Here is a 21,169-nt window from a genome sequence, read left to right as displayed (position 1 = left end):
CTGTGGCTCGTGGGCTTCGTTTCGCCACGACATGTGGGATCTTAGGTCCCTGACCAGGGATTGAACCCTCATCCGTTGCATTGGAAGGTGGATTCTTAACCATTGGACCCCCAGGAAAGTCCCTCAACACGCTCTTAATTCAGACCCTCAAGTTCAGCATCTTTCCAAAATTCATGGTTTCCATTTGGTTTCCAGGATCTCCTGTGACCACATAATCTCTCATTTATGGAAAGATACAAAGAGAAAAACAGAGGGGAAGAGACCAAAGAGAAAGGAGCAAACAGAGGTAGAGAGATACGTACACATTCGCACAGAAAGACAGAAAGATAGCGAGAGAGGAAGATAAGAGTGAATGAGACTGCCTCTCTCTCAGCTATGGTACAAGAATCCCGGCGTCTTTTCTAATTAGACCAAATTAAGGTCCGTAAGCCAATCCTTAGGACCAGGGGAAATGCAACAGGTGACTGGCTCAGGCCAGAACCAATGCCTATGCCAAGAGTATGGACTTCTGCCAGTTAGCTCTTCAGCCTGGGCCCCTGTTGCTAGGCATCCTTGACGTCCTCTCCATCCCCTTTCTCAATCTCCATCCTCACCCCCTGCAGGGAGAGAAAAACCATGGCTTTGAGGTCCTGTACCACAGCGTGAAGCAGGGGCCCATCTCCACCAAGGAGCTGGCAGACTTCATCCGGGAGAGGTGAGGTTCCCCAAGCCCTATCCATCCTCGGGGCCAGGGATGAAGTCCGCACTGCCATGCCCATCTTGTACTTCCACCCAGGCTCTGCCCCCTTTTTCCCGTGCCCATCCCACCCTGACAGGGCACCACATTCTGCCAGAAAGGGTCCTGATCCCTGGGGTCTCCAGGAACCAAATGAGCTTGAAGATCCTCCTGACTGACAGTTCTCAACACTGTCAGCCCTATGCCCCATTTCAAACAATAATCACCAGACTTCTAAGGCCTCCTCTTGTAGAGATGATAATATGACCTACTTACAAGGAGAAATTTGAAAACTCAATCTCGGGCCCTGAGTACGATAAAAGAAAATACATGTTCTATGAAATAATCTACATTTCAGCTTGTAAATGCTCCAACGTCCCAGAAAACACAATAAACTCAAATTGCAAGGCAATCTCTGCTCCCCAGCCACTCAGCAGCTGAATGCCTGTTAAATCCGGGCAGAGAGTCCAGAGGATTATTAACCAGGTTTTTCCTCTCTGAGGCTGTCACACAGGAACTGTCACAGCCACGCTCCGTTTCATGAGGCTTCAGACCCTGGATCCATCCACTATTGTCTGTGGCACCCCATGGGTGCCTCTGTCAAAAAATACCCCAGTGGGAAAAAAAATACCCCAGTGGGTAACTAGTTTAAACTGGGCACATGGCTACCCCAAATAAAACTGAAATTCTATCAGGATGAAAATGTGAGTGGATATTAGGTAAGCATTTAGCAGTGTCTGTCTAGAGGGAATAAAGAAATCTGAGTTTATCTTCTGCAATTAAATGAGACAAAGCACATGAAACATACTATGTGCTCAAAATTTTGTTTACTTGCTCTTGCTGCTGCTGCTGCTGCTACTGCTGTTAGTAAAATTTTATTTAAGGATGAAAACCTCTCCCGTGAATTTCCCAAACATCTTCCCCTGCCGGGGGGCTATATCATTCTTTTGGAGGCCCCTGCTCAGATGTTTGAGATGGGGAAACTGAGGCCCAGGGGTATGGGGCCTATCCCAAGGTGCCTAGGACCTTCCCCATCCTTTCCCTGTCCTCCTATCCAGGGCCACCATCGAGGAGACCTACTCGAAGGCGATGGCAAAACTTTCCAAGCTGGCCAGCAACGGGACCCCCATGGGGTGAGTGGGCTGTGGGTGAGGCAGGAGTCGCCAAGGGTATGGGGGTCCCTGGGGGCAGCAGGAGGCTGCCCTTGGCTGTACATCCCTTCACACTTGTGATATGTGGGGTGTGGAGTCATCCCCCTGCTTATGGGCTAATTGGACAGAGGAATATAAATGTATATATAGGTGGCTCAGTGATAAAGAGGCTTCCCAGCTGTCACTAGTGGTAAAGAATCTGCCTGCAGTGCAGGAAACTTGGGTTCAGTCCCTGGGTGGGGAAGATCCCCTGAAGAAGGAAATGGCAACCCATTCCAGTATTCTTGCCTGGGAAATCCCATGGACAGAGGAGCCTGGTGGACTGCAGTCTATGGGATCACAAAAGCTGGACACAACTGAGCCCGCACGTACAGTGGTAAAGAACCTGCCTGCCAATGCAGGAGACACAGGTTTGATCCCTAGGTCAGGAAGATCCCCTGGAGAAGGGAATGGCTACCCACTGCAGTATTCTTGCCTGGGAAATCCCACGGACAGAGGAGCCTGGCGGGCTATAATTCATTCATTCATTCAGTGGATATTTACTGAACCCATACAGTGTGCCAGACATTGTTCGAGGCACCAGGGACCCCAGGGGCAATCAAAACAGATCAAGCCTCCAGCCACCTACATGCCCTGTTTGTAGGGTGTGCGTCTGGGATCTGTGACAGATGTTAACCACAAACACGAACAAACTCCTTTCCCAGAGAGAACAGTGCTAGGAAGGGGATGAAATAGGAGCATTAGAAGGTGGGCACTATATCTGGAGCTGAGATCTCAGTAATGAGGAAGAATCAGGCGTGGGGGTATCCGAGGGGCAGAGACCCAGGGAGGTGGCTCAGCTAGTGCAAAGGCCCTGAGGCAGCCGCACACTTGTGCATTTCAGGGAGGAGCAAAGAGGCAGGTGTGGCTGCAGGGCCTGGGCACAGTGGAGATGAGGTGGGGGAAAGAGGTGGGAAGGGGAGTATCGGGCTGGGCCTGGAGTCCAGACAGAGGACGGCGGGCGTCAGCCTAGGTTGAAACTCCTGCTCGGACGTTCATTTGCTGAGGGGCCTTGGGTGAGGGACGGGGCCTTCCATGCCTCAGTTTCCCTGTCTGCTGCGGGCCCACCTTATGTGATTGCAATGAGGATTAAGTGAGTTCATGTATGTTCATGTTTAGCAGGGCCCAGAACACATGAGGTGTCTGAGCCAAAGCCGGCCGTGCTGGGTGAGGGGTCCCTTGCCGAGGGGTTGGGGTTGGGCCTGCTGGGCCCTGGGTGTGACCCCCACATCTCTGTTTCCAGGACCTTTGCCCCGCTCTGGGAGGTCTTCCGAGTCTCCTCAGACAAGCTGGCGCTCTGCCACCTGGAGCTGACGCGGAAGCTTCAGGATCTCATCAAGGATGTGCTCCGCCACGGGGAGGAACAGCTCAAGGCACACAAGAAGGTCTCTGCCTTGGTTGCCGCTGGGCCGGTGGGTGGGGAACGGCTGTGGCTCCTAGGATCCCAGGACTTCTGGGCCTTGGAACCCCAGCTCCTGGTGTGTGCCCCTGAGGGTTCTGTTAATTCCATGACATCAAACTCAGAATCTCACAGACCTGAGCATTGTTGAATTTCAGACTCTCAAAATTCTAAGAGCACAGGGTCTGCAAACTACAGCCAGCAGACGATGGCTAGACCATCACCTCGAGCTATGAGTAATTTTTCTACTTTTAAGGGATTGGGGGAAAAATTTTTTTAAAAAAGGATATATTATGGTGTGTGACTATTATGGGACATTTAGATTTTAATGCCAGTAAATGAAGTTGTGCAGGCCACAGCCATGCCCATTCACGTTCAGATCTTCTGCGGCTGGCTTATGAACTGCAGTGGCTGAGTTCAATGTCAGATTTACCACCTAATCCTTCACAGCAAGTCTGCTGACCCCTGAGCTAGAGTGTTAGAAACTATAGCTCTTGTTATTTGACATTTCTAGACTCTTTTTTTTTTTGGCATAAACTTTATTTTTTAGATGAAGTTGCTTTGCAATGTCGTGTTGGTTTCTCCCATACAATAACATGGGGCTTTCCAGGTGGCTCAGATGGTAAAAAATCCACCTACAATGCAGGAGACTGGGTTCCATCCCTGGGTCAGGAAGATCCCCTGGAGAAGAGAATGGCTACCCACTCCAGTATTCTCATCTGGAGAATTCCACGGACAGAGGACCCTAACTCCATGGGATCACAAAGAGTCAGACACAACTGAGTGACTAACACACATACATATATTCCCTCCTTCTTGGATCTCCCTCCCTCACCCATCCCATCCCGCTCCTCTGTGTCATCACAGAGTGCCAGGCTTCTAGACTCTTGACAAAACTAAAATCCTGGAAGAACCAGACCTTAGACTCACAAGATTCCAAAATATTTGAAGCTTACCTAGAGTCATAGAGGGTTTGCATTTACAGAGCCCTAGAATCTGCAGTTTTTAACCCCCATTAAGGAAGAGAGTTGTAGTACTTCATACACTTAAAAATGGTTAAGGTGGCAAATTTTACGTTATGTGTATTTTACCACAACTTTCTTTAAAAAATTAAAGAACAAGGAAGTTTTCTCTGGACTGATATGGAACAATCTTGAGAATGAATTATTAAGTGGAAAAAGCAGTCAGTTAAACAGTATGGCCTGTCACCATTTGTCATAAAAAATGGGCATATTCACTGATCTGCATGCCAGTTATTTCAGGAAATGTATCATGGTAATAATAGGAGGTTTGGGATTTCCTTGGTGGTCCAGTGGTTAAGACTCCGTGTTTCTACTGCAGGGGGTGTGGGTTCGATCCCTGGTCAGGGAACTAAGATCCCACATATCTGCCTTGCAGTGGGGCTAAAGGAAAAAAAAAAAAAAGACTTCGTAGTAAAAAAAAAAAGGTTGGGGGGGGTGAGGTTTACCTGAGCTCACTCCTTAAAACTTTCTGAAATGTGGAATATGTGTAAATATTACCTACTTAAAGAGTTAAAATTTTTGAAATTCATAGAATTCTCAGGAAAAAAGTATTCTGTAGGACTGGAACCCCACAGATTTGGGAGGCTGGGAATTTCATGGTGTGTACCAGGGTCTGCTCAGGTCCTGCACCCCAGCAGGGCCTTCAGGGGGTCCTCATGTTCTTCCCCACCCCCACAGTGCAAAGAGGAAGCGGTGGGCACCCTAGATGCCATACAGGTCCTCACGGGGGTCAGCCAGCTCCTGCCCAAGTCTCGCGAGAACTACCTGAACCGTTGCATGGACCAGGAGCGGCTGCGGAGGGAGAGCACCAGCCAGAAGGAGATGGACAAGGTGGGTGCTCAGCTGCGGGTCCCCAGCCACCACTGGCCCACACAGACCCGAGGGGTTTGCCGAGAGGTGGCGGGGCTGCCTGATGGGAGCGTGAAAGCGTAGCACAGAGCCATGGTCGTTGAACCTGCATGACCACACCCTGGGCACCCTGGGAGTCTACGTGCTGGGGATGGGGCCAGGGAGAGTGCCCCGAGTGTCCCTTTCCCAACCCCGTCCCCTCCCTGTGTCTCCTAGGCAGAGACCAAGACCAGGAAGGCAGCAGAGAGCCTGCGGCGTTTGGTGGAGAAATACAACTCAGCCCGTTCTGACTTTGAGCAGAAAATGCTGGACTCAGCTCTGGTAGGAGCCTTGGAGATCTACACATTTCTGGGCCCAGGATGCTATGGGCCTCAGAAGTCCAGAGCCTTCCAAACCCTCGACTCCCAGAAGCCTTAGAATCACAGGCCCAAACTGAGCCAGTTAGCTCTTGTTGTTGTTGTCGATGTTATTATTATTTCAAAGACCAAATCAGTTCTGTGCCTTAATTTCACCATTTGTAAAATGGGGACAGTAATACTACCTGCCTCATAGACTTGTGAAGATTAAATGAGTCACCATATATGAAATTTTCAGACTAGTACCAGGTGCATAGAAACCACTCTATATGATGTATTATTATTATTATTGATGAGGTGTTTCAACAAGATGGGGCAGGATTTAGAAGCCAAGAGTCTCCTGACGTCATGGTGACTGAAAAGCCTGGATTCCTGGTCTAGCCTCTGTCCATCACCAGCTGTGCAACCTTTGGCCAGGCACTGCACCTCTCTGGGTCTCTGTCTACTCAAAGGTTTAAAAAGCAGATTGGGAGCTCAGGATTAAGAATTAGATTTTTTTTTCCTTCGATTTTGTAGTGATAGAAAGTTGCAAGCAATAGAAATCTTTGTTCAAACTGACAAGGAGACTTACAGGCTCAGGGAACTGAAAAGTTCAGGGTGGGGCAGAGCTTCAGGCCTGGCTGGATCCAGGTGCCCAAATGGTGTTGGCAGGAAGTTGTGCCTCTTTGCTTCTCAAATCTGGTTTTCTCCCTGAGGGCTTCATTCCCAGGCAGACATACCCTCCTCAGTGTCTCAGTGTGTGTGTGTGTGTGTGTGTGTGTGTGTAACAAAGTAGCCACCAGCAGCGGCCCCATTTACCTACCAGCTCATTGAGTCAGGATAAGTGTTTTTTCTATGATTCCAGCAAAAGTCCCAGAGCTCTTACCCAAATCAATCACTGAGGCCAGGGGGTTGGAACATTCTGATTGGTCAGGTGGGGTCACTAGCCACACCTTCCCATTTTGCTCCTCCCCTCCTGCCTCAGCGCTTCCAAGCCATGGAAGAGACCCACTTGCGGCAAATGAAGGCACTAATGGGCTCTTATGCCCACTCAGTGGAGGACACCCATGTGCAGATTGGGCAGGTGAGTGGGGCTGGGAGTGGGGAATGAGGTTGAGGTGCTGGGCAAGAAGGCCCTGCCTGGTTACAGACTCCGTCCTCCTGGCCCAGGTGCATGAGGAGTTTAAGCAGAACGTAGAAAACGTCAGCGTGGAGATGCTGCTGAGGAAGTTTGCAGAGAGCAAAGGCACAGGCCAGGAGAAGCCTGGTGAGTCCGGGGCATCCATGGGAGTTGGGCTGTGGAGCCACAGCTATGGGGAAGGAACAGGATTCAAGAGCCTAGAGAATGAACCTCCCTGGGCTTCATTTTCCTCACCAGAAAAATGGGGTTAAAAAAAGGAATAGCAAAATGGATGGATGAAACTTCCCTGGTGGTCCAGGGGTTGGCTTCTTCCCGTGCAGGGGGTGCAGATTCAGTTCCTGGTCAGGGAACTCCCACATGCCTTGCAGCCAAAAAACCAAAACAGAAAACAGAAATAGTATTGCAACAAATTCAATAAAAGACTGTTAAAGTAGTCCACATTTTTAAAAATAATCTTTTTAAAAAACGGACTGAAGACAAATCTAACTCAGCAACCTACAGAGGAAGAGAACTTGATGCCTAATCTTACAGATAAATCTCTTACCACTAGATACCAGAGAGGTCTTGAATGCCAGGGTCAGCCTTTCAACTGTTTCCCTGAGGGCTCAAGGGAGCCACTGAGGATTATTGAGCAAAAGGCCCATTTGAAAATGTCCCAGATTACAGGGTCAAGGAAGAATTGAGAGCCCAAGTTTTAGGGTCATGTCTGGGTTTGCATCTTTCCCTTGTTACTCATTGTATCACCTTGGGCATCTGTCTCGCCTTCTCTGAGTTTTAGTTTCCTTTTCTGTAAAGTAGGGATGATAGCGCCCAACTAATGGTGTTGTGAAAGTTCACTGTTACTGTTGTTTAGTCACTAAGTTTTGTCTGACTCTTTGCAACCCAATGAACTGCAGCACGCCAGGCTTCCCTGTCCTTCACTGAGTTTGCTCAAACTCAATGGACATCATTGAGTCAGAGATGCCATCCAACCATCTCATCCTCTGTTGGCTCCTTCGCTTGCCCTCAGTCTTTCCCAGCATCAGGGTCTATTCCAGTGGGTCAGCTCTTTGCATCAGGGGGCCAAAGTATTGGAGCTTCAGCATCAGCCCTTCCAATGAATATTCAGGGTTCACTAATTTGATGCAAATAAAGGACAAAATGTGTGCTTGGCACACAGTAGGTACTTTAGTAAATGCTGTTTACATCCTTAGGTCTAGACAACCACTAGGGTCTGTCTTGTCTCCCTCCCGTCTCTATAGCTCAGCACCAGCTCAGGGTACCTCTCATTGTGTGAACCTCCATTCTTGTTTTTCACTGGCTCCAGATTTCTCATGCCCTGCTCCTGCTCACATAACCTCTGTGGTTTCCCATCACCCTTGGGAGAGAGTCCCAGGTCCTCATCCTGGGACTTAAGGCTCAGCCCATTGTACTGACATTTATGATCCATCCTCTGACCCACCCAAGTTCTACCCAGAAATTCTGGAAGTAGAAGTAACTCAGGCAGTCCCTCCAGTCCATCCCAAGGTGGCACCATCCAAGGCAAGACCAAGAACCCTTGGCCCATCCCACGCATGACTATCTCCGAGACTGGTTCAGCATCTTGGCTCACGCCTTGGACCCTGACTCACCTTAAGCTCAGACCCAGGTGCCATTGTGTGACCAAAGGTATATTGCTACCCTTCCCAGGCCCAGTCCCCCTGCCTGGCTGAGTTTCTCAATTTTTTCTGTCCCAGGGCCTTTGGACTTTGAGGCGTACAGAGCGGCTACCCTGCAGGAAGGCAAGTACGTCTGGGCCTGGATGCCCAGGCTGGACCATGGGGATGAGGGAGGCAGATCTGAATGGGAAGGGGACCCCCACCCAGGGCTCATCTGCACCCCTTCATCTGTTCTCAGCAATGAAACGTTTGCGTGGAGCCAAGGCCTTTCGCCTCCCAGGACTGAGCCGGCGGGAGCGGGAGCCACCTACAGCTGTGTGAGGAAGCATCCCAGCCCCAGCCCTGGCCCAGGCTAACCCAGGATCCCTCCTCATTCCTAGGCTTTCCTGGAAGTCCCCTGCTTAGGGTAGCCCAAGAGAATTTCTGTTCCAGGCTAGCCCAGGATCCCTTCTACCCAGGCCAGCCCAGAAGCACTTCTGTCCAGGCTAGCTCAGTATTACCAGTGCCCAAACTAGTCCAGGGGGCAACCCAGATGGTACTAGTGGCAAAGAACCCACCTGCCAATGCAGGAGACTTAAGAGATATGGGCTCAACCCCTGGGTGGGGAAGATCCCCTGGAGGAAGGCATGGCAACCCACTCTAGTATTCTTGCCTGGAGAATCCCATGGACAGAGGAGCCTGGCAGGCTACAGTCCATAGGGCCACACAGAGTTGGACACGAGTGAAGTGACTTAGCACACACACAAGGTCATCCAGAATTCTCCTTTTGCCAAGACTAGACCAGGGGCGGCCTGTTGCAGACCCATCCAGGATTACCCCTGCCCTGGCTGGCCTGGGATTTCTCCCTGGCAGGGCTAGACTTGCTGTTTCCCTCATCTCATCTAGCCTGGTAATTCTACCATTGTCAAGATGAGCCCACGAGTCTCTCTGCCCAAACTAGTACCAAATTCTTCCCTATACCCGTGGTCTCCCTGGCTAGACCAGGGTTAGCCTTGCCCAGGCTAGCCCAGAATTCTTCTCTTTGCCAAGGCTGGCCCTGTTATTTTCCTGCCAAGGTGAGCCCTACATTCAAACTGATTTCCAAGTCCCTCCCCTTCCAAGCTGTTTGAGAATGCCCCATACTCAGCTAGCTCAGACTCACTGGCCCCAGCCCCAAGCTAGCCCCAAGGTTGCCCCACCTGCAGGGCTGGCCCAGGACCACAGAGCCGCCCAGGGGACTGCCTGCAGGTTCTGCATCTGGTGTTGGGGGTGGAGGGGAGGGCCAGTGGAGGTGGCAGAGCAGACACTGACATCTGCTTCTCCATCCGCAGAGATTCCCTGGAACCTGATTTAGGGGTAAGTGCCATGGGAGGGGCCCAGTCCTGCCTTGCTCCGCACTCCCATGTCTGGAAATCACGCCTGGAGCTCAAGGGGCTAGAGGTCACACGGCTTAGGGACCAGGTTCCAGTCCCACATTGGCTACAAACCCCCATGGATGATGTGGGAGGGACCAATATCCTCCTTTCGCTTCAGTTTGCCCCTCAGGACAGGTAGTGGCGTGTTCTCTTCCTTTAAGAACCTGCCCACACACCGCGGGAAGATAGTTATTGCCATTGGGGTTCTTTTTTGATCTGAGTCAGGGCCCAGAGGTGGGAGGCAGGCATGGCAGGGTGAGATGGGAAGTTTGGTACTGGAGAGCCTAACGCACTGCTTGCTTGTCCCTCCCCAGACTTGTCCAGAGGTGGATGAGGAAGGTTTCACCATCAGGCCTGATGTCACCCAGAACAATATCCTCCTGGTGCCCTCTGGGGGCAGTTGTTGGCACAGCAAGGACAAAGCTCCATCCACAGGGATCCACCCACCATTAGCAACCCTCTCTGCCTACACGCTTGGTGGAGCCTCCAGTTGTGAAGCAAGCAGATTCAAATACAGACACTCACCCTGTGGGGTCAGAGCTGAGCAACAGAGAGAGAGGAGGGCTTGGTTATCCCAGAGGGGGGAGCAAAAGGGGCTTCCTGGAAGAGGTGGTCACGTGTTGGGGTTTAGCAGCTGAATAGTTTACTGATTAGGTCAGGGAATGCTTATATAAGGGGCTTCCCAGGTGGCACTAGTGGTAAAGAAATGCCTGCCAATGGAGAAGACACGGGTTTGATCCCTGGATCAGGAAGGTCCCCTGGAGGAGGAAATGGCTACCCACTCCAGTATTTTTACCTGGGAAATCCCATGGGCAGAGGAGCCTGGTGGGCTGCAGTCCGTGGGGCTGTAAAGAGTCAGACACGGCTGAGTGAGCATGCACGCATTCTTGTATGAAGGCTTGTGGGGAGAGGAGCATGGTGGCAGATGCGTGGTGTCAAGGCGAGGGGGGCAAGTGATGAGAGCGGAGATGGGGCTGCACCCCAAAGGGGTATGAGCAGGAAGGGACGGGTGTGAGGGCTGCCTGGGGGGAGCCAGTGTTGGTGCCTTGACTGCAGTGCACGCACAGCAGAGTCCACCCACTTCTCATCCAGCGACTCCGATTTTGATGATGAGGAACCCCGCAAAATCTACGTGCACATCAAGCCTGCCTCAGCCCGGGCCCCAACCTGCAGTCCCAAGGCAGCTGCAGCCCAGCTCAAGGCCACAGCGGGCAGCCTCATTCTTCCTCCCGGCCCCGGGGTGAGGCGCCTGGCCCCGGGGTGAGGCATGGGGAGATGCCCTGCGTGGGGCGGGGGCTCCAGCCAAACGCCCCCCCAACCTGATGCCACCCTTCTGTCCGCAGGGCACCATGAAACGCCATTCTTCACGTGAGTAGTCTGTTGAGGGCTCTTCAGTTGACAAGAGGCCCGTGAAAGGGAGACTGGGCCTGGAATGCGGGTGTGGGTTTGAATGTCAGCTCTGCTGTGTGACTTGGGGCAAGCTGCTTGCCCACTCTGATCTGTCTCCTTTAATGACATGGGGTCATTCCTTATGAGAATTAAATGAGAGCCAAAAGGGATCACTGAGGCCGGGAGAGAAGCCAAAAGCTGGAGACAAGTTGGCTCAGGTTCAGATCGCTCTCTGCCTGATTTGCTGGTCACTTTGGGTGGCTGACTGGACAGCCCCAAGCCTCGGTCTCCTGGTCTGTGGACTGGGAAGCCGTGCAGGCCTGGCGACGGGAAGGCTCAGGAGGTCCATCTCTCACAGGGGACACTGTCGGGAGACCACAGAGGCCTCAATCCGCCCCAAGGGCCAGCAGGTGGGTTCCATGGGGGTGGGGCATTGGGCCCACGTGAGTGGGCAGGTGGGTGGCCGGTCCCCGACACCACCTCTTCCTCCTCCTCCCCTGCTGCCTCCCCGAGTCTCTGACTCCCCTTCTTTTACCCTGGCAGGGAGTTAAGGACGTGCCATTTGAGGGACCACTTAGTCATTCATTTGATGAACATTTATTGAGTGCTTTGTGTGTACTCTTGCGGTTCTGGGTTCCAAAGATAAATGATCTAGATAGATCCTCCTTCTCAGAGTCACATTCTAGTGGCTCGGATTTGTTAAATAGTAAGTAGATTAGAGCATATTTGATGCTTCTAAGTGCTGTGAAGAAATGAAAGCAGGGACCACGATGGAAAATAGGAGTGAGTGACTTTAGGTGGGGCCGTGGTGGAGGGGTCGCAGATGTGGGGAGGGCCTGGAGCTGACTCCTGAAGAGAAGCAGGACGTGGCCATAGGGAGATTTGGGGGGAACAGAGCTCAAGACCAAAAACAGAGTATGCCAAGGTCCTGAAGTGGAAGGGAGGAAGCGTGGAAGTAATAGAACGCACCCCGCCTGTCCAATCCGTGTCCCCAGCTGTGCGGAGAAGCTGCAATCGGATGAGCAGGTTTCCAAGAACCTCTTTGGGCCTACCCTAGAGTCCGCCTTGGACCACGAAGATTTTACAGGTGATGGGGGTGGGGCCTCGGGGCATGGGCGTGGCTACAGGAGGGTGGGTGGGGCCACTACCAGAATAGGAGGCTCGGATAGGCGGGATGAGTTGGAGGGAGGAGATGGGGATCCTTTGTGGGTCAAAGTGAGGGTGGGCGAGGCCACAGCAGGAATGGGCGGAGCTGGAGAGAAGGTACGGCGTTTGTGGGAGTGGGATGACAATAGCGGGTGGGCGGGGCATCAGTAGAGATGGACAAGGCCTGCTGAGGAGGGCAAGACATTGAATGGGGGCGGACCATCCTCAGCATGGGCGTGGCCTGCGAGAGGATTGACAGGACTCCGTAGGAGTGGCGTCTGGAGCTGGCTGCTCCCCTTCCCTCCCCCAGGCTCTAGCAGCCTCGGCTTCACCTCCAGCCCCTCGCCTTTCTCCTCCTCGTCTCCCGAGAACGTGGAGGACTCCGGACTGGACTCACCATCCCACGCGGCACCGGGTCCCTCCCCGGATTCCTGGGTCCCACGCCCCGGCACCCCACAGAGCCCACCTACTTGTAGGGTGTCACCCCCGGAGTCGAGGGGCACACAGTCCCTGCTGCCATCAGATTCGCCACAGCCCCTTGCAGCATCCCCGAGCCCCTGGGGGCCGGAGGCTGTGGCTGGAGGAGGTGAGTCCCTCTACCCCTGGTCTGAGAGTTTTCTGAGCCCTGGGCGATGAGAGAGTTCCTAATGTGGCCAGGGCCTGAACAGGGTGTTGAGGGACACAGCTGGGACCCAGGCAGGCAGAAACCCTAATCCTTGCAGGGACATTAATGAGATGAATGTTTAACAAGGCAGGAGGTGACTGGTGCCTGGTGACGGCTCCGAAGCGTAGGGCCTCCTGAAGAGGCGGAACTGAGATTTGATGGAGGTGAGGATGAAGCCATGTGGACTCCAGGAATGGAATTCTCAGCAGAGGAATGTGCAAAGGCCCTGGGGTAGAAGGGGGCTAGGCCCTTTGAAGAACAACGAGCAAGGAGGCCAGCGTGACTGAAACAGAATAATGACAGGGAGAAGAAGGGAGTGGAGGGGCAGATGTGGACAGGGAGATGGGACCAGATGGGGCCCAGGGATCCCAGGGAGAATCGTGAGTTTTACCCCTAACAAGGTCAGAGCCACAGCAGGGAGGGGCTGTGAGCAGAGAGGGGTGAAACCTGCTGGGGTTACCGGCTCTCTGACCACTTGATCGGTGAGGATAGGAGCTGGAGACCAGGGAAGTGAGTCCAGGTAAGTGGTGATGGGGTGACAGTGGGGAGAAGCCGCTGGTAGACATGGGGCCCAGCGAAAAGAGGAGTCAGGGCGGAGGGTCTGAGAGCAACTGAGAGGAGAGGGAGGGGCAGAAAGAGCAGGAAGGATGGGGCGGAAGAAGCTGGGGTGGGCGTGTGCAAGGCCGGGAGGGAGGAGGGGATTGGGTGTGGGCTGGCTTCTGGGCCCTGAGTTAGAGGGGCTGCAGGCTGTGGCCACGTGAGATCCCCAGCACTGGGGGCAGAGGGTACCATCCTTGGTGTAAAGAAAGAGCCCGGTTGGAACTGGTTCAAGGGAGGGCTCAGGGCTCAGAGGAGTGAGTGCAGACCACAAGTGTAGACAGATGAAGTTACCAGAGGTGTATCGCAGAATTAAGGTTCTCAACTGGGCCGGTTCTGCCCCTTTATTCTCCGGCACACTTGGCAACAGGATCACTGGTACTTGACTGTCACCACTTGGGGGCAGGGTACGCCTGACGTTTGCGGAATGGAGGCCAGGGAGGAAGACAGCCCCACCACAGCAAGGGATCTGACCCGGCTGAGAACCTTGGGACAGACAGCGTCGTGTGGGGTGTAGGTGGGCAAGTAAGCGCTTGTAGACGGAGCAAAGCAGGAATACCAGGGAAGCAGGAGAGCAAGGGGAACTGAGGTGTTAACACCGAGATTAGTTAAATTAGAAGGTGTGACTCTGACACTGGCCAGGGTGGGAGACCCTCTCAGAGAGGATGAAGGTCGTAGAATTGCCAAATGTTGGATAAAAGGTCTCTGCCAAATCCGCCCCCCTGCAACAGTGTGCCTGCCTTCTGAACATCCAGCCCTTGTTTGCGTACCTCCAGCGATCGGGAGCTCACCCCTTCCTGAGCCGCCAGTCTAGTGTCTGGGAGACTCAAGGTTGCATGTGGTGTCTCCAGTCCTGTCCAGCACCTTCTCTGCAGCCTGAGGACTTCTGACCATCAGGCGGTTTCCCCCTGTGAGCCCGATTCTCGGATTGGGGCTGAATTCTTCCCCGAGAGGCCCAGACAGCAGCTGAGCCATGTCTGTGCTTACGCTTGTTCCCCAGACTTGATGCCTGTACCTGCTGACTTTGCTGTCAGGGAGGGTCTGGCAGCCCCATCCCGGAGACCGCGCTCCAGGAAGGCATCCTGTCCCCTCATGCGCAGCAATGGAGACCTGGTAGGGTCGGGGGCAGCAGGAGCTGGGCTGCGGGGGTCGCCTCCAGGATCAGCCTCGGGGCACTTCTGCCAGGGTGTTCACAGGCCGGCTTCTCCTCTTCCCTTCCAGTCTCGTTCCCTGAGCCCCTCCCCACTGGGCTCTTCAGCTCCCAGCTCCATCCCTGAACGGCCCAGCTTCGCATCCCAGACCGGACATGGTATGTGGGTCCTCTCTGGGCTTCAGGGTCACCTTCTCCAGTCCGGGTGGGTGGCCAAGATACAACAGAGGCTTTGTCGCAGAGGGCGGGGGTTCGGGAGCCTGGGACCTGTGCTCACTCTGTCTGTCCCCCATTCCCTCCCTGCCACCCCCAGGAGTCTCTCGGGGTCCCAGCCCTGTGGTCCTGGGCTCCCAGGATGCCCTGCCCGTGGCCACTGCCTTCACTGAGTACGTCCACGCCTACTTCCGTGGCCCCAGCCCCAGGTACACAGTGGTGGGGCAGATGGTGACAAGCAAACAGGGCTTCCTGGGAGCTGTGCATCTGGGTTCCAGCAGGGCCAGCGTTCAGGGGGGTTTCCTGATCTGCTTTACCACGGAACGGCCTCTAGGCCCATCCTGAGAGCAATAGGAGCCATAAGGGGCATTTGAACAGGCTAAGGCAGTGAGGTGGGCTTCCCAGGGGGCTCAGTGGCAGAGAATCTGCCTGCCACGCAGGAGATTCAGGTTCCCCGTGTCGGGAAGATCCCCTGGAGAAGGAAATGGCAGCTCGCTCCAGTATTCTTGCCTGGAAAATCCCACGAACAGAGGTGCCTGGCAGGCTACAGTCCACGGGGAGGCAAAGAGTTGGACATGACTTAGTGACTGAGCGGGTGTGCACACACACACAGGCAGGCAGACAGGGCACTGATGTTTCCATGGTGGAGCGGAGCTCCTCCGAGGCTGCTGTGGGCATCACACTGCAGGAGCAAGACCAGAGGCCAGCCCACAGAGCGGGAAAGGGAAAGGTGACTCGAGGGACCAGGAATAATCTGGGGACAGCGCCCAGCTGAAAGACACTGTAAGATGAAGCCACAAAGAGTATCAGACCCAAAACCCAAGCTGAGGACTGAATGGTTTGCTTTGAGCTTCCTGGTGGCCTAGGGGAAAAGGGAAGTGGGGAAGGGAGTGTCCCTGTCTCCTTCAGCTCATTGTGGATTCTTCCTGGTGTCTAGATTGCTGTCCAGGCAGGGAGACAAGGGGAGGTAGCTGGGGCTGGGATGCTGCCTGGGTCAGGGCCTTGCTGATTCTGATGGACCTGGTGAGCCACAGGCTACAGTGGAGCTAGTAGCGAGGGGAGGAAGAGGAGCTTGGTAGAGCCCTAAGCCAATGCCCAGTTTCTTCAACTCCCCCCACCAGCTGCCTGGCTCGAGTAACTGGGGAGCTGACCATGACCTTCCCTGCCGGCATCGTGCGCGTGTTCAGCGGGACCCCACCCCCTCCCGTCCTCAGCTTCCGCCTCGTGCATACGGCCCCCATTGAGCACTTCCAGCCCAATGCTGACCTGCTCTTCAGGTACCATTAGAAGAAGGGGTGCATAGTTGGGTGGTACCAGGGGCTGGAGGAGGCCAGGCGCTCCCCGGCCCTGAATTTCTGTTCTGCCTCCTGGGATTTGCTGTGTGACCTTGGGCAAGTCACTCTCCCTCTCTGAAACTCACTTTCCTTCCCTCTTTTGCTTCCCACCACCCTCCTTTCCTGGGAGTTACACTTTCCTGGTCCCAGGGTTAGCCTGGGAATCTGCATCTTCAGGAGGCCTTTGGTGTAGGCATCTCCCAAGGGTTGGGGTGACTCTTCTTGGTCTCTGCAGTGACCCTTCCCAGAGTGACCCAGAGACCAAAGACTTCTGGCTCAACATGACGACTCTGACTGAGACTCTGCAGCGCCAGGCAGAGCAGAATCCAGCTGCCTCCTACTACAACGTAGTACTCCTGCGGTACCAGGTGGGCCGGGTGGATGGGGTGGGGCAGAGCGGGCATGGAGGATGGTGGGCAGGGGCAGGGTGAGCAGGCAGCTCTCACTGGGAAGAGCAGTGGGAGTGGGGGGAGCTGTGGGAGGTAGGCAGGGTGGGCAGTGTAAGGGGGCCAGGACTCTGCTGGGGCAGACGGCTGCATTATGCAAATTAGAAGGGGCCTTTTCCCAGGGCCTGTCCCCAAGACTGTGTTAGAATGAGGCACTCTATTGCCCTCTGCTGGACATGTCATGTAGTACAATCTCTCATCAACAAAGAGCTCCCTTGGGGTATCAGGAGCCCCTCGGGTGTCACAGGCAGTGCAGAATCAGGCCATTTGAATGCTGGGTGACATGGCAGGGGCAGCATGGCTGGACAGTGTGTGGTGTGGCAGGACAGGGCAGCTCAAGCCACATCCTCTCTCCTGTTCTTGCTCCCCCTAGTTCTCCCGCCCCGGTCCCCAGTCCATGCCTCTGCAGCTGAGCGCCCACTGGCAGTGTGGGCCGACCCTCACTCAGGTCTCGGTGGAGTACAGCTACCAACCCGGTGCCACAGTCGTGCCCACGCCACTCACCAATGTCCAGATCCTGCTGCCCGTGGGGGAACCTGTGACCAATGTCCGCCTGCAGCCGGCTGCCACCTGGTGAGGGCGAGCGGGAAGCCGGGAGAGGCTCAGAACCTAGTAGACCGCCCTCTGATGCAGTAACTGATGGGTCCACTGTAGGCCTGACCATTCACTGTGGGCTCACCTTGCTCAGAGGCTTCCCAAAGAAGCTTGGTGTTAAAGAACCCATCCACCAGTGCAAGGAGACGCAGGAGATGTGGATTCAGTCCCTGGGTCAGGAAGGTCCCTGGGAGGAGGAGATGGCAGCCCACTCCAATATTCTTGCCTGGAGAATCCCCACGGACAGAGCAGCCTGCGGGCTACAGTCCAGGGGGCCGCAAACAGTCAGAGAGGACTGGAGTGACTGAGCGCGCTTGCACGTGCCTTGCTTGGAGCTAAGGGCAATATCATTAACAAAAGTAATGTCTGACACCAAAAGCTTCCTACCTGTTAGGCGTGTCCTACATCTCTGCATACACTGACTGGCTCGGGGCTTTTAGCAATCCCTTGAGGGGTGGATCACCATCATCCCCACTTACCGAGGGGGAGCTGAGGTATACAGAAGCAAAGTCGTTGACCGGAGGTCACACCAGGATGTGAACCAGCCACCCACTCGTGGCCCCGGGCTTTTAGTCACTGCACAACTTTGTTTTGTGCAGAAGGTAGAACCAACAACCAAGAAACCGAATTTATAGGACCAAATGCATCACCTACAAGTGCTATGAGGCTGAGGAGCCTTCAGGAAACAGCTGCTCCACACCCCCGCCCCCATTTTCACACATGGGGAAACTGAGGCCAGGGAGGGGACATGGCTTTCTTGGGTCATGTAGCCAAGAGGCAACTGAGCTGGGACCCTGGGCTCCGAATATCTTTTCTGGGAAAGACCTGACCTGATCTCTTGATGCCAGGAACCTGGAGGAGAAGCGGCTCCTATGGAAGCTTCCAGATGTGTCTGAGGCAGGGGGTGAGTTATGGTCGTACATAAGGGCTTGGAGGTCTCAAATGGGATAGGCTTATTTAAACTATGGAAGAGGGAATTCCCTGGCAGACTAGTGGCTAGACTCCACGCTTTCACTGCAGAGGGCGGGGATTCGATTCCTGGGCAGGGAACTAAGATCCAGTAAGCCATGGGACGTGGCTAAAAATGTTTTGTAAATAAACTAGGGGAGAACTAGGGATGTGCTGGAGCAGGGAAATGTAGGCATCAAGGAAAGCTTAAAAGGGCTTTGACAATGCGGAAGAGAGGGCATCCCAGGGGGTGGGCGCAGGAGGTGCACACAGGAGGTGCAAAGGCCCTGAGGCAGAATTCCTTTGGAAACCACACACAACCCCAGCAAGACCAAAGGAAAAGGGTGCAGGACAAAAGAAGTCGTCAAAGGGAACAGAGCCACAGGTCAAAGGGCTTGGGTGCAGGGCTGAGGAGGAGCCCAGGTCACTGGAGGGCTGGGGTGAGGAAAAGGGCACGGCTGACCTCAGACCTCCCCAGGCTCTGGCCGCCTGTCTGCCAGCTGGGAGCCATGCTCTGGGCCCAGCACGCCCAGCCCTGTGGCTGCTCAGTTCACCAGTGAGGGGGCCACTCTGTCCGGCGTGGACGTGGAGCTGGTGGGGAGTGGCTACCGCATGTCGCTGGTAAAGAGGAGGTTCGCCACAGGTACGCCCTTGCCCTGCCACTGCACATCCCCGGAGCCAAGACCAGGCCGGGCTCTGAGTCCCACTCATTGCTTCTTCTAGGATGCAGGGGGAGGGGAGACATTTAGGGTGTTTGGAAGAGATAGGTGGGTGTTGGGGCCTGGAGACCCAAGGTGGCGGGTACGGGTGGAGAGATGGGTGGTCAGAGCCCCAGTGAAAGGGATCAAGACGTATCCTCTATGGGACTTCCCTGACCAGCCAGTGGTTAAGACGCCATGCTTCCACTACAAGGGGCATGGATTCAAGCCCTAGTCGGAGAACACATGCACAGTGCAGCCAAAAAAGAAAGAAAAAAAGAAGTGTCCCCTGGCTGGCTGGCGTCCTTGCGAGAACCCAAGGCAGGGAGCCGGAGGCCCCACTGGTGCATCCACCCCCACCCCCATCCCATGCTTCTGTCCTCATGAGCGGCTGCTGGGGTCCATGGGACAGTGGAACAGTGAGTTACAGGGGTGTTTGGGAGAGCTTAGGGGATCCCTTCTCCCCTCACCACCCTGTCTCCACAGGGAAGTACCTGGTGAGCTGTTAAGCCCACAGAAGCTGACCAGCATTGCTGGCCCCAGCTCCGCCCTGCATCGTGGTGCTCGCTGACTGCTTCCTGCCCTCCTGCTGGACCCGGGGGCTCCCCACCTGGCCTCCCCTGAGGCCCTGATTCCATGGAGAGGATCCCCGTACTCAATTTGGCTGAGCCTGAGATCACTCCTGCTCACGCCGACTCCCGTGCAGGTCCTCGACCTTTTGATGTTCTTTACATAAACACTCTATTTTCTAATAAAATAAATAACAAGACTTTTCCTGCACCAGGAAGTTTCCTTCACGTTTCCAGAGAGGAGAGGAAGAAAAGACGGATGGGTAGGAGAGAGCTAAAATTCCTAATGATCTTACCTCCACTCCTCCACCCTTACCTAGCCAGTGCAGGGTGATATTGAGGCAAAAAAAGCCAAATATGAACACCCCCAACCCCATGAATACCTCCAGTCCCGTGGGCTGGTGAAAGAGAACACGGACTAGAGGAACCTAGAGGGGGATGCCAGAAAGACTTCCTAAGCAGAGGGCATTATAAATGGGGCTTTGAGGTTTGAGTAGAAGTTTTCAGGCTGGCGTGGACATGCCAAGCAGAATAATATCAGTTGGCATCCCAGGCAGTGGGCACAGGAGGTGCAAAGACCTTGAGGCAGGATTCCTTTGCAAACCACACACAGCCCTGTGGGACCAAAGGAAATGGTGCAAAAAGCAACTAGTGTAAGAAAGCGAATAGCTCACAAACACTGACTGAGGACTTGCAGCCACCTACAGCTGTGAGCAAGACAGAACTCTTGGAAGCCGTGAGGCTGTGAAGCTGAAAAGACAGGGTTTAGAGCCAGTGGCTGTGTGACTGAGCCAGTAACTTGAGCTCCCCAGGCCTCATCTGTAAGCCAGCTCACTAGGTGCTTGTGAGGAGGTCACATACTTTGAAGAATGCCTGGCACAGAGTAAGCACTCCAGAAGTCCTGGTATTCTCTTATTTACTGGGGGTCCCCGGGCGGAAGGTGGGGACCTAAGTGCAGGTGGGCATGGGGTGGCCTGAGGGAGGGCCAGGACAAGTGAGGTAGCCAGCATACTGCGGTGGGGAGCAGGTCTGAGCTTGATGGAAAGTCCTGGGTCCTGGTGGACATGTGGGGATCCTGGGTGCCTGACCCTGAAGGCCATGGAGATCCCAGGGACGGCACCAGCGCACATACTTTGCTGCCTCCAACAGGACTTTAGAGCGCAGGTGGGTGCTTCGCCTCACAGGCCCTCGGCTCCTCAGCTGCAGGTTCATAGCCCACACTCACCCCAGGTTCCCTGAGTTCATGAGCCCCAAAAAGATGCTAGAATCAAATGTCAGAGCCTACGGGATTGTCCCCGCCCTCCAAGTTTTCGCACACGTGCGTACATGCGTAGGCGTATTCTCAGTGGCTTTGACCCCTCCAAAACCGTCCCTGTATGTAGTCCTGTATGGCTGAAAGGCTGGAGTGCCACGTCCACACTGTGGACCAGAGCATGAGGAGACACGTTTATCACAGCTCTGAGCATTATCTGGGTTTGGGTTCTGGCCCATCTGATAAGAAGCAGGAAAATGCTACCTCCTGGTGGCTTTCATTTGCTTTCCTGGGTCACAAGTGAGGCTGGGCAACCTTTAAATCACATCAGGCATTTCTGGGTGCGGCCTCTTAAGTGCTCGGTCATCCAGAACTGGTGTGACAGGTGTCTATGTGGGAGGGTGAGTCCCAGGGGGAAGGTGAGATCCCCGTTGAACTGGCCAACCCCAGGCAGGCAGCCCTGTCTGGTGGTTTTTACAATGCCCTG

General features: G+C 54.4%; 1 protein-coding gene across 16 annotated transcripts in view; it reads left to right on the top strand.

The window, feature by feature from the left end:
• FCHO1 (FCH and mu domain containing endocytic adaptor 1) overlaps positions 1-19,630 on the top strand; it is a 29,847-nt gene extending 10,217 nt beyond the window's left edge. For 8 of the 16 annotated variants that reach the window (XM_069590634.1, XM_069590635.1, XM_069590629.1 and 5 more), the window contains 24 exons: positions 603-694; positions 1,774-1,848; positions 3,149-3,290; positions 5,005-5,157; positions 5,392-5,496; positions 6,496-6,594; positions 6,681-6,777; positions 8,367-8,411; positions 8,527-8,605; positions 9,599-9,623; positions 9,997-10,054; positions 10,744-10,922; positions 11,026-11,050; positions 11,430-11,481; positions 12,067-12,158; positions 12,528-12,803; positions 14,479-14,591; positions 14,700-14,787; positions 14,942-15,050; positions 15,963-16,118; positions 16,411-16,543; positions 16,995-17,194; positions 18,064-18,119; positions 18,642-18,972. In XM_069590634.1, the coding sequence (XP_069446735.1) occupies positions 603-694; positions 1,774-1,848; positions 3,149-3,290; positions 5,005-5,157; positions 5,392-5,496; positions 6,496-6,594; positions 6,681-6,777; positions 8,367-8,411; positions 8,527-8,605; positions 9,599-9,623; positions 9,997-10,054; positions 10,744-10,922; positions 11,026-11,050; positions 11,430-11,481; positions 12,067-12,158; positions 12,528-12,803; positions 14,479-14,591; positions 14,700-14,787; positions 14,942-15,050; positions 15,963-16,118; positions 16,411-16,543; positions 16,995-17,194; positions 18,064-18,119; positions 18,642-18,886 (2,694 nt within the window). In that variant the 3' untranslated portion in view covers positions 18,887-18,972. Of the gene's footprint in view, positions 1-602; positions 695-1,773; positions 1,849-3,148; positions 3,291-5,004; positions 5,158-5,391; positions 5,497-6,495; positions 6,595-6,680; positions 6,778-8,366; positions 8,412-8,526; positions 8,606-9,598; positions 9,624-9,996; positions 10,055-10,743; positions 10,923-11,025; positions 11,051-11,429; positions 11,482-12,066; positions 12,159-12,527; positions 12,804-14,478; positions 14,592-14,699; positions 14,788-14,941; positions 15,051-15,962; positions 16,119-16,410; positions 16,544-16,994; positions 17,195-18,063; positions 18,120-18,641; positions 18,973-19,347 lie in introns of those variants that run through there. The other 8 variants (XM_069590640.1, XM_069590638.1, XM_069590639.1 and 5 more) reach the window with 2 other exon arrangements.
• Positions 19,631-21,169: the final 1,539 nt, after the last annotated feature.

Source organism: Ovis canadensis, chromosome 5 (assembly GCF_042477335.2).
Source record: "Ovis canadensis isolate MfBH-ARS-UI-01 breed Bighorn chromosome 5, ARS-UI_OviCan_v2, whole genome shotgun sequence".
Taxonomy (NCBI): Eukaryota; Metazoa; Chordata; class Mammalia; order Artiodactyla; family Bovidae; genus Ovis; species Ovis canadensis.
This window is presented reverse-complemented; position numbering and strand designations above follow the sequence as displayed.